General features: G+C 34.8%; 1 protein-coding gene across 1 annotated transcript; it reads right to left on the bottom strand.

Moving 5' to 3' along the window:
* Positions 1-1,156: 1,156 nt before the first annotated feature.
* Positions 1,157-11,596, bottom strand: LOC144438954 (acid-sensing ion channel 1-like). The gene is made up of 8 exons (XM_078128185.1): positions 11,265-11,596; positions 7,712-8,276; positions 6,077-6,175; positions 4,683-4,830; positions 4,245-4,301; positions 3,583-3,718; positions 3,022-3,113; positions 1,157-1,984 (listed from the first exon to the last, which is right to left on the bottom strand). The coding sequence occupies exons 1-8, from the start codon at positions 11,594-11,596 to the stop codon at positions 1,878-1,880; spliced, it is 1,536 nt and encodes a 511-aa protein (XP_077984311.1). The 3' UTR covers positions 1,157-1,877.
* Positions 11,597-15,959: the final 4,363 nt, after the last annotated feature.

Raw genomic sequence — 15,959 nt, 5'->3', positions numbered from 1 at the left:
TATCTGGTAGACAAGTATTATATCAAGTGTAAAATGGTAATGTTGTAACGCCACCACCGTACCAGGTGTCCGAAAGCCAGTTGTTCATATGAATCGATAGTAATGACCTTGTGCTCATATTATTAATCATACATATATGCATCACACTGCCTGTTACTGCCTGGAGAAGTACTTGTACTGGATATGTATTTCAACCAGCTTGCTGACTGTAAAATGATCTTGAATGTTTATATGTCTTTAACATTCCATTTATGGTTTTTATAAACAACCCGTTTACGTTTGTTTATTACAGTAAGGCCTGACAAAAAAATTGTGTGGTTCCGATTACGCTCAATTTTAGAATAGGTTGGGTAGGTAGATTTTGTATTCAGTGTGTAGTTCAGGTCGTTATGTTTTCCGTTGTTTTTTCATATGATCTCTGTGTTATTGATTTCTTCTCATCGTTCGTATTTATCAAACTCATTTTACTTCGTCGTGTGAAAATGAAAAGTGCTTCTAGTTTATAGTATCACATAATCCTTCCTAGCACTTTTTAAGATTGTTTATTAAAACCTTTGCTCATTTCTCACCTGACACTCAATCTAGGTCTAACACATAAACTAACAGGTGAAACGACTGAAACTTGTTGTCTCAAGGCACTGCTTTAAGATCATAATACACACAACGCACTTTGTTTTACGACCTAATCAAATATGGTTGAATGATGTAAACATGTTTTTATAGTCCTCTACGGGCACCGCTATGTGAGACATACGCACACCACTTTAAATGTGTACACTTTGCCCAAGTTAATACAAATGACAATCAAGTCCCATTTTAACTTGCATTTATCGTTCTCCAATGTTAAATAATATATTGTTTTGCTAATCAAAACATCTTTGGGTTTAGTTCTCTCAGCTGCAATTATAGACCTTTCTTTCTTGTTACAGAACATTTGGCAATATAGTAGACAACAATTAACCAGTACAGTCTATCCAAGTTGCTTAGTACAGAAATAACATACAAACATACATACATAGGAATTTGAGCTAGTTCATCAGAGGTAAGTTTACAAAGCTTTTATTTCAAATAACTCAAATTAATCCAAGATTAGCTTCTTGCTATATGAGCACAGCGATTTGATGACCTGACTAGGAAATCACTCATTACATCCCCAAGGTATCGTTATTGTCGCAATGTACGTCAACTGGATAACACTGCTGCATTATTCACTTCTATGATGACAGCTGTATGATTGGTATAAATGTACTTGATTAAACGAAATTCACAAGTAATTGAGCAAAATGGAAATAGTATTCATCAATTTAAAAGAAGGAGTTCAAAATACACACATTTTCGCACTGGGATTCAACATATAATTGGGTTTCATTGGCAATCAATTTGGTATTGTATATATTTCCAGGCAAACACATTGTAAAGACGTAACGAATACAGAGGTAGAAGGCATTTTTGGCGTGCTAGTGTGAACTCTATATAACTTGTCTAAGTAACTCTTTCCAGATCACAAAATTGGTACAACTTAAACTTGTACATGAACACATTATTACACTACTGAACCGATATTATCTTTGAACTATAAAACTGCAAATGTATTAATAGTTTCTTTGTTTACTACGCGTGAGATGTCGTAGAAAGGGATTATCTAAGTTTTATGGATTATACAGTTACTGTACGTCATCACATTATCATATCATGAAATGTCTACGAAGACGAGGGTGATTATTTCTGTTTTATAGATACTGTACATCGTTGTCGTCATTAATATACAAAGCAGTCTGACATTGTTAAGTTACATTAACTTTAATACAACCCTATTGTATTGCCATTAGATCCGCATTTATTAATGTGTTTACAACTTTCGTTAAGAATTTTGGTGGTTAGTGTGATATCTTCCTCCAAACTGCCATTGCTACAAATTCGAGAATTTCGTAAATTGACATAAGACTAGCACCCAAGCAAAGTCCCATCTGTCCGCCGGTATCACCTGAAAAATAGACAACAAAGAGTTTTTAATCCATAGCAGGTAGTTCATGTAGAATTCTCTTCATGCACAGCCACTATCTTTTACATTTGCGAATACATACATACACACTGTGTCCTTAGCGTTCGATTTTCTCATTAATAAGAATGTCACCCCATCAACTGATGGCGCAGCATGTCTTGTCGATAAATCCACTGTCTGTGATAAATCGTACAATATAAAAGTCCCCTAAAACCATAACACATAATCATCAAGTCATGTAATGGAATTTCACCAGCGGTATGCCAATATATAAGACTTTTTAAAGCCGTGCCTTGCGAAACCGTAGTTCAGCGTCTCAAAAGCTGAATATGAAAACAAACCATAAGAGACGACATATATTTCATTAAACTACATTGTCTGTTTAAATCAGACATTTTATACATAGAAGTAGTTAGGTAGAATGACAAGTGTAAATCAATGTATCAAATGACATTTACATGTAATCTGAAAGTTGTCTGCCCGCGATAGATGCCTTCATTTCTACTATTTATTTGTCATCAGCCATAAATAACCTTTTACGAGATATATGCTATGGGACATTTAAAAGTCGTGACATATGTTACTGAGAAAGACCACCGATTGATTACATTCCCATTGGACCTATTGCAATTTGTAGCATCGTAAAATATAATGCCTTAATGGTCGAAATTGTTACCATTAGAATACTTGCTACATGGCTATAAAGCTAGTACTTTTGTTGAGTTTATTTCCATGGCAATATGGTAGCAAATGCAGGATATTTGACAAACTGTAATCGAAACCATTTTGCAATAAAGGCGTAGATAGTTTGTTAGAAGATCCATTACTGACTTAATTAAGATAGACTATCGAGGGAAATAACGAAACGAATTTCATCCAATTAAAATTAATAACATTATGATTTATAACTTTATAGCAAAATGCATGAGATTAATGGTTATTTTTCTTTTTTTAAAAAGGTGATATAGATGTTGTTTGCCAAGTCTAGATGATTAATAGAGATATACGGTAAGTCTTACCAATTAGGTCAGGAAAGGAATATCCCTTCACTTGTCTAATTTCTTCAAAACTTATTTCTTCGAAATAGATTCTAAGATCCACAACGTTTTCCCTTCAAAACAAACCAAGAGAATATTTACAAGTAAGAATGTTACAAACTAGACTTGACGAAAACATTCTTACCAACAAAACGTCAGATAAAATTTACATAGATTTGAACAATTACTTAATTTGAGAGCAGAGAACAGGTGTATTGCTAGTATTCATTTGTCGTAACGACAAAAATGTCTAATATTCACAATGACAACAAAGATACAAACAATACACATTTCTGCATTTTAATTTAGAGGGAAATATCGTCTGAAACTTCCATTCAAAACACGGATGAGAGTGCAATAACACGGATTTACAAGCAAACCATTCTCAGCATTAGATAGTTGGCATGGAAATACTGTATAACTAACATGTTATTGTAAAATCAAAATGCTTGGCATTTTATGTGTACTTAACAATGTCATCGCCTGAATAACATAGTATTACTATATATTTTTTGAAAGAATAGTCAATTTGAGTGTTCTTACTTTATAGCTTGGTCAGTGATATTAAAACGCTCCGCTAACTCGTTAACAATGTGCCGACCAGGAAACATAGCATAGCTGACCCGAGATTCGTAGTTGGTGGTATGGCAGGCCACGGGACACGTAACGTTCAACATCTCTGAAACAATTGTACATATAACAATAAACAAATGTAAACGCAAATATAGTCAGGAATATTGTAGTTATTATATAAGTGGCCTTTCTGATATATGAAGGTGTTATTGGTGGATATCACTTAAAATATAAATGCATGGTTGCATAAGCTGCATGATGGATGGCACCAATTTTAGTCAAGTTCTACATCAAACTTTGGTTGGCGGCCTCTATTAGAGTACCTTTATCACTGGACAAACCGTCATATGCACCTAACATGTCTAGGGTTCACACAATAGGAATTAAGACCGGGATATAGCATATTTTAAAAGCAACTGAACTAAATATGTGAAAATAACTACCTGTATAAATTACTCACTTTATCCATCAACTATTTCTGGAACCCCCACCCCCACCCAGCGAAATGGGTGTCCCAATAGCCATACTATTCCGCAACTACTTGTGTCTTTATCTACAATCGCGTTTGTTTGTTGTTTGTTGTTTGTCCAGAATGTTGCCAATGACATTATAATAAATGTACCACTACTTACGTATAGTGGGCAAAACACACTCGACAGATTCACTGAAATTACATACTCTCGCTTCTCCTGGAAATATAAAAGATATGATTACAAGTTACTACATGACAAACACTCAATAAACAAATTTAGCATTATAAATTGTGTCCAAGAAATTGTTGTTTAGCCATCATTATGCTTTGCAACATATTTCAAGGCAAATCACATGAATATCCGTTAGTGCGATTTTCCTGTTAACGTTTATATATAACTGTTACGTATGTTTAGTGCATACATTATTAGTTTAAAACACGTTGGAGATTGAGATCGATGACTGGATACCTGAACAAAGGAAACAAGAAAGATGGGTTATATGGTCGAGGAAAAGCATTTCAGTTTGAAATACACCAACCTATTTAAATAACATGTCGAAGAGATTTATACATAATAGTTGTTAGCCCTTATTATTACCTGGCATGTAGATCTCACGGCAAGAACAGACTTCAACCACAATATCCGTTGTTCGTTCTCTGACACAATTGGAATGCGTGTACCTATCGTAATACTTCAATATTTGATTTGAACATTTGCTAATGTACGGAGGTGGCAGGTTGTGTTCCTTGGAAAGAAAACGATGAAAAATAAGGAACCTTGATGAGAATAAGTTAATGCAGATTAAGCAGTTAACAAAAGTTAAATGCACGATAATTCACAGTTTCATTAGGTAGAATACACCCGTTTACTTGTATTCCTAATCGTAAATTGTCAAATTTAATATTCACTAAAAACAATAAGAACAGCGGGTATAATAGAACGTAGAACGAGGGCCTTCAATTCTTAAAATGGTAAAAAAACAATGTAGGGGAATACTAGTAGTTCGACTTTCAAATCCCAAAGTCAGACTGATTTATTTCGCATAAAATCAATATTCTTAGCAACCTTCTTGATATTCCAATTGTGGAGTCTTTAAACATATCCTATTTCATTTGTCAATTCAATAAGTAGATACACAGCCCAGAGCAAAGGGAATGACGCTTGATGCATGCGTAGGCCATTACAGAATTAGACTTTCAAATACCCTATCCACCAAACTGTCCTCGCATTGTATGCATTACACTCTATATCAGAAAGGAATAGCAGAATGCGGAAAATATATGTGAGGATTGATAGATAGGCAAAGTCGTTAAGTATTTCTGCAGAGGATAATGACCAATCGATTAAGTGACATCCTATATAAAAACGTTAATAGTGTTGGATTGATTCTAGAATTACCAATCTTGTCCCTAGTATAGATGAGAGACAGCAGGATAAGATTTCGAAAACTTAAACATATGTATAGACCAATCCTTCAAAAACGTGATTTCCAAGTACCGATTGCTAGCCTTTAAGGAATATATTAAGATGATGTAAAAGGTCTTTTGATTGTACAGGATTTAATGTACAACTGAATTTCAACAGAATATTGAATGATTGTAATTTGTTAGTGCATAGTGGCATATAATTCTTCTTGAAACCATTTCTCTAAGCAATGCAATGCAATTTAGGTTTTTAGTATCTTTACTCTGTTTTTAATACGATGTTTTGTGCCTGACAAAACATTCTTACATTTTGATTCAAAATGTAATCACATCAGAACCTGACCGTTATTTCTTCAAACAACTAACTAGTAACTGTTCTCACTCACTCACTCACTCACTCACTCACTCACTCACTCACTCACTCACTCACTCACTCACTCACTCACTCACTCACTCACTCACTCACTCACTCACTCACTCACTCAATTAATTAATCAAACAAACAAACAAACAAACAAACAAACAAACAGACAATCGATTAATCAATCATCCAGCCAATAAACCAACCTGTATCATTCGTAAACCAACCAATGCCTCAACTCCGGGGGGAATTGCAAATCCGAAATTCCTTACCAGAGGTGTGTCTTCCTGTGAATGTGCTAGTACCTATATGACAATGCAAGAACAACAACAACAACAACAACAACAACAACAACAACATCATCATCATCATCATCAGCAGCAGCAGCAGCAAAAACAACATCAACAACAACATCAGCAGAAAAAACAACAACAACAACAACGACGACGACGACGACGACGACGACGACGACGACGACGACAAGAAGAACAAGATGGAGATACAATATTAGAAGTAAACAAGCCTTCGTAGAAAACACAGTCCCCCTCAAATATTTTATCCCTATGTGACTGAATAGAGCCATGGTTTAAAAAAAAAAACTGGTGGCAACAAATAAATGCTACAAAGTGTCTGATTATGCAGGAAATTGCTGAATTTCGATAATTGACTCGAACCTGAAGATCAGAGTCAAGGCCAAAGGTCAGTGTCCCAAAACAAAGTTTAAACTTGGCAATATAGGGGTAGACACTTGAAGGAGTTTGTATGTATTAACATTTTTCAGTTATGTGTTAAATCATGATTGTTCACTACAAATATGGCTGCCATTAAGTAAAAAGTTATATGAGGATCAAAAATAATGCATGCGTATGTTTATCTGGTTCTGCTTTATCTAGCCACATGTTGTAGTTGCTACAAAGTGTCTGCAATATGTAAGTAATCACTTAATTGTGATGGTCTACCCTTTAAGTCAAGGTAAAGGTCAACAGTCACTCATACAAGAAAACTTACATGTGGTTACATGGGGTTAGACACTTGAATAGAGTCTATGTATCGAAGTTTTTGAGTTATGCAGTAATATAGTGATTCTTTACAATAAATATGGCTGCTATACAGTAGAAGTGATTTGAGCACCAAAATACTGTTTGTGTATACTTCTTTTCTTCAATATTACATGTAAACAATGTGTCTGTGATAGGCATGATTTGGCATGATTTTGATAATTGACCTAGAGGTTCATCTGATTATATGGGGGTGGACACTTGAATGGAGCTCCTATGTATTACAGTTTTTTAGTTACGCAGCAAATGTTGATTTTTTTACTACAAATATGGCCACCATTCGGTCAAATTACAAAAAAATGCAAAAAGGGATGTGTATATGTACTGCATAATATGTCACCTATGCGCAAATTATATATTGCATGTCTGAGGAAAAAATGACGTTTCATGGACGGACGGCCGCACGCACGCACAGGCGGACGGACGTACGGACTGATCTGACGGAGCCCATTGCAATAGCATCCCCTTTGGAAGGCCTAAAAATCGTATAATTTCATCACACCTGATGAAAGTTGACAAACTGTGTCCCAAAGGCCTTTAGTATTGTAATTTGTATAAATGAATCAATTATGCAAATTTTATCATGATTGATGGATGATAAGAAATAATCAGAGCAAGTTCATTTATTAAAGATGGAGAAATTTTGACTTGATCTCATGATAATTCTTGCTCATTTGTCATAATTATGAATTAATTATTGCTGGTGCAAAGCTGTCTAATTTGTGTCTGACTAAGTTACTATAAGTATTTTAGTGTTGACTGATGGGTTATCAGCCTCTCTACCTTAAAGCCAGCTCCACTGTTTTCTCCAAACGTATATTCAAGTTGGTCGACAAAGAGGCGTAATCTCAGTCCATGTTCACTCCCTCCGTGGCTTACATGGATTACGTCATGACCTTCGTCGTAGGTGGCGCCATTGAACGTATAGCAGACACCAAAGTCGGTCAGAGTTCGCGTGAAATTACCAGCATTACACGGGATTCGATTGCGACCAAAGGTGCACTGATATATCATCTGCCACTTGTCATGAGCAGCGGAAATCTCGAACGAAGTTCTATTACTAGTAAACTTTAGTAATTCGTCATCAAATTCCACCGGGGTTTCATCGTCGCTTAAATTGAAAGTTGGATATTGACGTCTGACCCACTCCTCAAATCGGGTACCTTTGATAAACGATTTCCGGTAACGATTGTAGTTACATATGGTAATGGCGGGAAAGTCAATCTCGCTCCTGTAATTCAGAGAGACCACCGTGTTGACGGGAAAGAGGAGGAATTTCGACCAGCACATATACCAGTAAGTAAATGTAGTAAATACCAATGCTGTGAGTAATACAGTCCATAGCAACCTTTCGAACAAATAAGAGAAAGGTTACCATGATTTTATGTCATATTATATCAGGCAAATGTTGTATTAATTGTCAATAGTAAGCCCCCTTATTTACTTCACCCCCCCCCCAAACTACATATACACGCAATTCCTGAACACCAGTCAAGCTAACTATAGACAAGGCAATGTTTAAATTGACTAGAATTAATATTGTACAGTGTAACCCATTGTCAATAAAACTATAAGTTGATTTTTGTAATATTTGTGTACGTACATGAGTTTAAATTTAATTACTAATAGTTTAAGCATCAATACTCAGACGCCGACAAGTACGTGCCTTAATTATCTCAAAATATACAACCTGTGACGTCATTCCTCTACAATTTATACCCAATTGGGGTATTTTTCAATTCGCGGTGCTCTGTAAAAGTCACATGCTAAAAGATTAATCATTAGTGAGATATTGTGACCCGTACATTAAGGTATCCCCGGGCACTATGTGGAAATCAAAAAGCCATTACTGAAGTTGATCAAGAAAGTGATGTAACAGGCCTACGGTCGTATTCATCTGAGACACAATTTCTGTGATGCCATTTTCTAATAAAGTGGGTATTCAGGAGAGATGTTTTAATAACTTCGTTCTTGTATTGCATAATCCCCAAAGTGATGATTCCATGTCTCAACCGTCAAATAAATGTGTAGTTTTCTCAAGCGAATTGTTAGCATTGCTGTCACGTCGCATCAATAACGAGAGATTAAAAATACAACTTTCGAGCTGTTGCTAAATTATGTATTAAGCTGTAAAAATATGGGTGTCCTTGTGTTAAGATGAAAGTATATAATGGTAGTGTCATCTCGACATTAACATACCGCTTGAATATACATCATCCAATAAATCTGTTTTATGATCATTGCATGTTTTTTATTAAACCAACAGACTTTCGTTCACATTTATGCATTCGAACGTGTCACCGTTCCATTATCGGATTATTATTATTGTCATGAAAAGAATTGACATTCCAAACAAAGTCGCATTAGATCACATCTGTCGTCAATTTAACATTCATAGACACGGTTTAGAAGTGGCTTTTCGTGTATTAAAAGTGGAATATTTTTAATCTTTAAACATTGATCAATAAAGCAATGACGATCGCTTTGGGTGCCGTAAAATCTGGCTCTGTTTCTGTCAAGCACATGACTCTGAATGGACGTTTTACGGTAAGATTGTAATAGCTATGGCCATTCAGAATGCTCAGTTCTGACACTGGTCATCAGTTTCAGTTTCGAGCACAAGCAGTACGACTATTTTACGACAAGATTTAATTGTTACGGTCATTTAAAATGCTCATGACGATTACAAATTATGGCAAATTAAACCGACGAGCAGCGCTCTCTGACATAAATTCGAGATAAATTATAACAACTCCATTAGAAACTGTTGTAGTCACTAAATAACATAGGAGAGTCCATAATCAAACCTACAGTTATATCTAGATATATGAACATATATATTGTCACATTGCACACACTTTTCATGAATTGTTTACGTGTAGCGAAGTCTGCAGAATCAGAGTAAGTGTGTTTCTTTAGTTTCTGTTGTTTTTAGTTTCTCACAAAGCAAAAGTGCACTCAAACTGATTATATTTAAACATCACGAGGTATAGATCTTTGTAAAGCGGGGCTTGACGTTAAAGTGCGTTACTCGGTTCAAATGATAAATTCAGCTTAATATACGGAATGTTTTATACATGTAGTAACGCACTGTACCTTGAATTATATACACATCTGCATTGAAATTCCATGTTTTCCACTCATCATGTGGAATAAATGTTACCCTAAAAATGAGGATTTTGGAAAAAAACTAGGATGGTATAAACTTGAACATCATAAAGAGATAAAATGTTGCATAACTCTTAATGAATCATTCCATAACTTAAGGGTTATGTCTTGAATGCCAAACAAAGATATTTTAAATTGTGAATTTGAGAAGAATTTAGTATGTCTTTTCAAATACAATTACATCACTATGAATATTAAACAGTCCGAAGATTACATGTTCCATGTAAATTATGATGGATATACCGACGTCAGGTCAATATTAGACACGTCTTTGATCAATTGAATCTACCCTGCTTCACACGATATGGGTTATGGCTGAATACTTCTACGTTGTTTTGTCGAAATGACACAATGGCTTGAAGCAGTTAATGTAAACTTTAAAATTACCTCATCTAACATGATTTACACTATGTCGACCAATTTATTTGTAAATTTTACGTCGCGGCTCGTGTATTGTGTAGTATATTTCAAATGGAATAGGTATTAAAACTGAAATGCTGGCAGAGTCTAAAGTGTTGAGGGCTATGTTTTATATCATGGGGGTCGGCATGAAAATGATGATAGTATACTTTAACATTGTCACCAACATTGATCTGTATGCTTTCTATGTCAATTTGATGAAATATAATCATGACTCACCCACAGTCCCTCTATGTGACTCAACTAATGCTAGCACACTCAGTAAGGACAACGTTCATACATAGTGTTCTCAATGATGTACCAATAAAGGTCGAAATGTGATACTTCACGTGTTTGAAGTGACAGATGTAATGTAGTTGATTAATTGGTCATAAAATGGTGTTTGAAACACACACACAACACACACAATATATATACTGTTATTGTAATATTGCATTTACCACACTTTCTGTAATTTTAGTTAGAAACTAAGTTAAACTTTGAAAGTAGCAATTCAATATTCTATCTCGATACTTATCCACTAGTCTTATAACCATGTAAGTCTGAATAATATGTATGTATAGCAGAATGATGTACATTTTGTTTTTCTTTATGTACCAGTTATTGAATTTGTTTGGTCAAATTAATTCCATTTTGGAAACAATTCATTGATTCAGACATAAATACATTGACCATAAAGTCTGTGCAAATAACTTTTGGGAACGTAAAAACTTATGTGATTTAAAAGACTCGATGTGAATGAACTTACCTTCGGACGGGATTCATCGTTCGAGCGACTGCATGGCGAAGTCCATGGAGTGTTGTTTCCTCTGTGAACTGTCGGAATCTTTCCGAATATAACGCTCGGCAGCAGCAACAGTCACCACAGGCATCTTTTGGTTCTAAAGTTGTTGAGGCAGCTTCTTCTTCCTTCTCTCTTCCTTCATCGACGACTTCAATTTTGCTGCGATATTGACCATCTCTGAACGAGGACGAAGCTATAGAGTTACGCGTTTTGGATTTCGTTTCTTGAGGCCGTGGTTGAAATTGAAGCGCACCGTCACTATAACGGTCCGCGTACATAACATACGATGATGCCATGACACATTATGTGGGAATAATAATGCGTGCCTGATAGTTACATTAGGTTTAAATGACGAAGAAATCAGTAGGCGTACAATATTAAGTCATCATTGATACTCCGGGTAAAAAGAAGAAAAACATGTATTCCCAGAATGCCCTTCTTTTCGTCGTCTCTACTTAATACTGTCGTCATCATGAGAACATGTTCTGTAATATAGTAATTTCTCATTCAATTTACAGAACATGACCAAGAGGTCATTTCGAGACTTAGCTTAGTTACTGTCATTGTCAAGTCAAAACAACTTACCGTCCCGAAATGTTGTTGAACATCTTGACAGACTCAACCTGGGATAAAAATATACCCTGTTATATCAGTGCTAGGTCTAAAGTTCACCCGAGGTTAATATCCAGTAGATTGATGTCTTTGGAAGCAAAGAGTTGATATATATTCGTCTGCCTTGTGTCATGAGACTCGGAGACAGAGTATCACTAACTATTGAATTATGAATACACGCAAGACAATATTAAGGCATGCCAATAAATGCCCGATGAACCCCATACAATTCAATCAGTACCTATTTTTGGACAACTGCGACCAAACAGACATTCAATGTAAAAAGAGTTTCATCAAGGCAGAGGTCGATATTTAGTTGCATTGAAATTCATTCAAATAAAACCAGTAATATATTCTTTTTCTTTGACGTAAATCGCAAAGAAATGATAAAATCGGACGTTATCAGTGAAATAATTTGTCGACAATGCATAACATCAAAATGGTTGTGGAAATTGTAATGGTTGGGTTTCTAGAGGAGTGCTGTCATAATTAATTGCTATAATACACCTCCTCCTCCTCAAATAAATAAACAAATTCATTCGATAGAGAGGTAATGTAATATCAAACAGGACGTAACCGATTCATATTCAACAAATAGCAAATACATTTTGGCAATAGAAATAATCTATAGTCAGTTAAATCTTAATTTATTGAATATTAATATTTTGAACCTTCTATTCCCACGTGGGATAAACCTAGGAATTTGACATTTTTTGTATTTTAACACCAACCATGTAATATTTGTTGATTGTTGTAATTAAAACATCCATTTTCTAGAATAGATACTTCAAGAGCAAGGAATACTATGCTCGACGATGCCAAACTAATGACGTGTAAAAGTCATCTAGATGTTATATATATATATACATTTTCTCCACAGCTGTAGCCCAAATAGAAGATCTAGTCCTTGAACTTAAACCAGGGACCGAGTTCGATTATATATATGCTGTTACACCAAACGTGCTTGGATAACATTGCCAATGACATGTGGCGACAAGAACAGCTTTAAATGCAACTTAATTTGTAAGGTGTTGAAAAACCAGAAGTTATCTCGGAAATTAGACTCCGAATTTGGTGACAAATTTGATGATAGATCCGAATTATTCATGACAAGATTGATTGTGTTTATAATCTGAACTGAAAAAAAGTTAAATAAACACAAATAGTTAAGTTTTTTTATAAGACAGGTGACCGCCATTTGCACCAATTCCGGAAGAATTATCGAAAGAGTGCATGTATCATGTTGGCATTAAACGTGTAAATCTACGTCATGCTATGTATACTAGTAATTAACTTTCATAAGCATCGAACCGCAACGTAATTTATATCAATTTTGGAAAATTGGCATCGTCATACTGTGGGGTCAATAAAAAATGGCGACGATTACATCAGCATCACACATTAACATACAAAATCAACACTGTATTGAATGACGCTCCTAAAATAAATTGAATTAGGCCTATGGATGAGTAATCTGCGACATATATGAATTTGAAATAATATTCAAACGGGTCGTATAGAATCATTATTGATAGAATGGATTGATAGCCATAATTCATGTACCCAATGCAGATATTAACACCTTCATACTATACTTTTACGATTGTAAATACACGTATATGTTATATCTATAGCGTGTTTTTTTTACGTCTCAAGTAATTTAACCTTCTCATTTATTTTCCATTTCATTTCACAATGTTCTATATGAAAAGATAGCCATCTCTATGTATAAATGTCTCAGTATATATATATATTACATTGATAATCTTAATCATTTCAACAATGATTTAATAAATTTTTTAGCTATACATGGATACATATTTCATCATTGATTTGAATACGTCGTTTTTCCACTCTTAAAAATTACACCACTAAGTGTACGATAAAAATGTTGACTTCTCCGAGAGGTAAATAACAATCCTGGATGACACTTCCCGCGTTTTTCAAACGTATGATTAAAATAATAAGGGCATCACAGTAAATAGACACTCGATTTCATCAAATTATTGTAAGTTTATATCAAATAGCCCTATACATGTAATCAACCAAGTCTGCTACTTTCATTGTAAAGAACTATCACGTTTTAGAAACTATCATGTAACCGTATTCATTGTTAGCACACGTCGTATAGTCTCTATGCATAGAATTCTGTGTACCCAATCTGTCATTAGGTTTCCATTACATAATTGTAATTTGACATAAGGCAGGTAAGGAAAACAAGAATCTTAACATGTAGATGTCATCACATTATAGATTACCTTCTTGTATTGATTGAAATAATTGTCTACAATTGTCATTACACAGTACCATAATAGTTGCAAACAAGATATACCTAGCTATGTTGTGATTATAGTATGTGTAGTATACCATGGTACCTCAATGAGTATTTCAGCCATTCTGACTGGAAATATAAGTGCACAGCGCCACCACTGGGTAAATATCGTTTTACAGAGCAACACGCGCAATCATGTCGTAGCCTAAAGTACTATCGGCCACCCCCTTCTTTCACAAATCTGGCTTCTAAAATGAACACTAGATTCACATTTGTTATACATACATACATACATACATACATACATACATACATACATACATACATACATACATACATACATACAGACAGACAGACAGACAGACAGACAGACAGACAGACAGACAGACAGACAGACAGACACACACACACATACATACATACATACATACATACATACATACATACATACATACATACACACACATACATACATACATACATACATACATACATACATACATACATACATACATTCATACATATAGGAAGTAAAAACCACAAACAAAACTTGGCACAAATTAAATATTTTATGAGATGTTGAGTTTAGATATACCAAAACCGACATTAGGACTGGGTCAGAAACGGCATGTATAACAATTTGGTAATCTACACCTGCGTTTTTCTTGCTTCTGAGGGAAATGTTACTATGTTAAAGACAGATGAGTTGAAACAAACCATCGTCTGACTCGATAAAAATATTATTGACATTGCTACATCGTATTATCTGGCATGACACAAATTGATGAAGTACAATCGTTACAATTTAGCCATTGACATGCCCGAAAATGTATTGTTACAATGTATATGATTTGGCGACTATTTCCTAATGCCAGCCCACACCAAGAAGACGTGGGAACGTTAAAATGTACATATAACAATGTTCTTGTTACACCAGGTGGTGAAAAAAGCAGTGTTTGTAGGATTTTGTAAAGACAGGCATAAATGTTGCAATGTAAGTGAGAGTGTTGACGGGCCAGACGACACTTTGTTTCTACCCAACTGATTTCCATTGCATATATCAGGGAGTACTTGTTATTTGTAAGAAACAGTCGCTTCGTATCGACTATTGACAGTTGGAAAGTTGTAAAATGCAGACGGACTTCATCAATCATTAATGAAAAAGTATATTACTTATTTATTATTAATCACAATTTTATAATCTGTAATATAAGAACCATTTCACTTCCTAACATCCATTTACTTTCAATATATTATGCCATCATGTCCTGTCAGACTTTGATATACATCGAATAAAAACAGAGAAATTCTATAAAATGTTAAATTTTAAAATGTCTCCTTTCAAATGACTTCAGTGATTGATGCATGTACCTTTCTGATGTTTGTTGAGTGTGTCTAAGATATCAATATTTCATTGTTCAGAGGCGGCATCAATATAACACTGACAGTATCAATATTTGCAAAGTGATGTACATGTATTATAAATGACATGAAATATTAAAGGAACATGCCCAACAGGCATTTTGTTAACGTAGTGACAGCAGTTCATCACGTCAGCATCTTGGGAAGTTAAACTGAGTTCATCACGTCAGCATCTTGGGAAGTTAAAATAACAAGACATGCTACACTGCTAAGATACTGAAATAATACAGCTTATATAAGATACCCACTGTGTTGATTAAGTTATTTTGATGGAGTCGTTTTTCCTTGGTTTTGACATTGCATGGTACACTCTGCTAAGATACTGAAATAATACAGCTCATATAAGATATCCG

The sequence above is a fragment of the Glandiceps talaboti genome, chromosome 8 (genome assembly GCF_964340395.1).
Source record: "Glandiceps talaboti chromosome 8, keGlaTala1.1, whole genome shotgun sequence".
Lineage (NCBI taxonomy): Eukaryota > Metazoa > Hemichordata > Enteropneusta > Spengelidae > Glandiceps > Glandiceps talaboti.
Note: the sequence above shows the minus strand (reverse complement) of the source record. Positions and strands in the feature narration are given on the sequence as shown.

What these genes read in the sequence shown, in the direction of transcription:
- LOC144438954 (XM_078128185.1), bottom strand. Translation starts at nt 11,596, where the DNA reads ATGGCATCATCGTATGTTATGTACGCGGACCGTTATAGTGACGGTGCG. An exon ending in ACGATGAATCCCGTCCGAAG is followed by an intron (nt 8,277 to 11,264) that starts GTAAGTTCATTC and finishes TTTGTTCGAAAG; the next exon opens with GTTGCTATGGACTGTATTAC. An exon ending in TTCCTTTCCTGACCTAATTG is followed by an intron (nt 1,985 to 3,021) that starts GTAAGACTTACC and finishes TCTATTTTTCAG; the next exon opens with GTGATACCGGCGGACAGATG.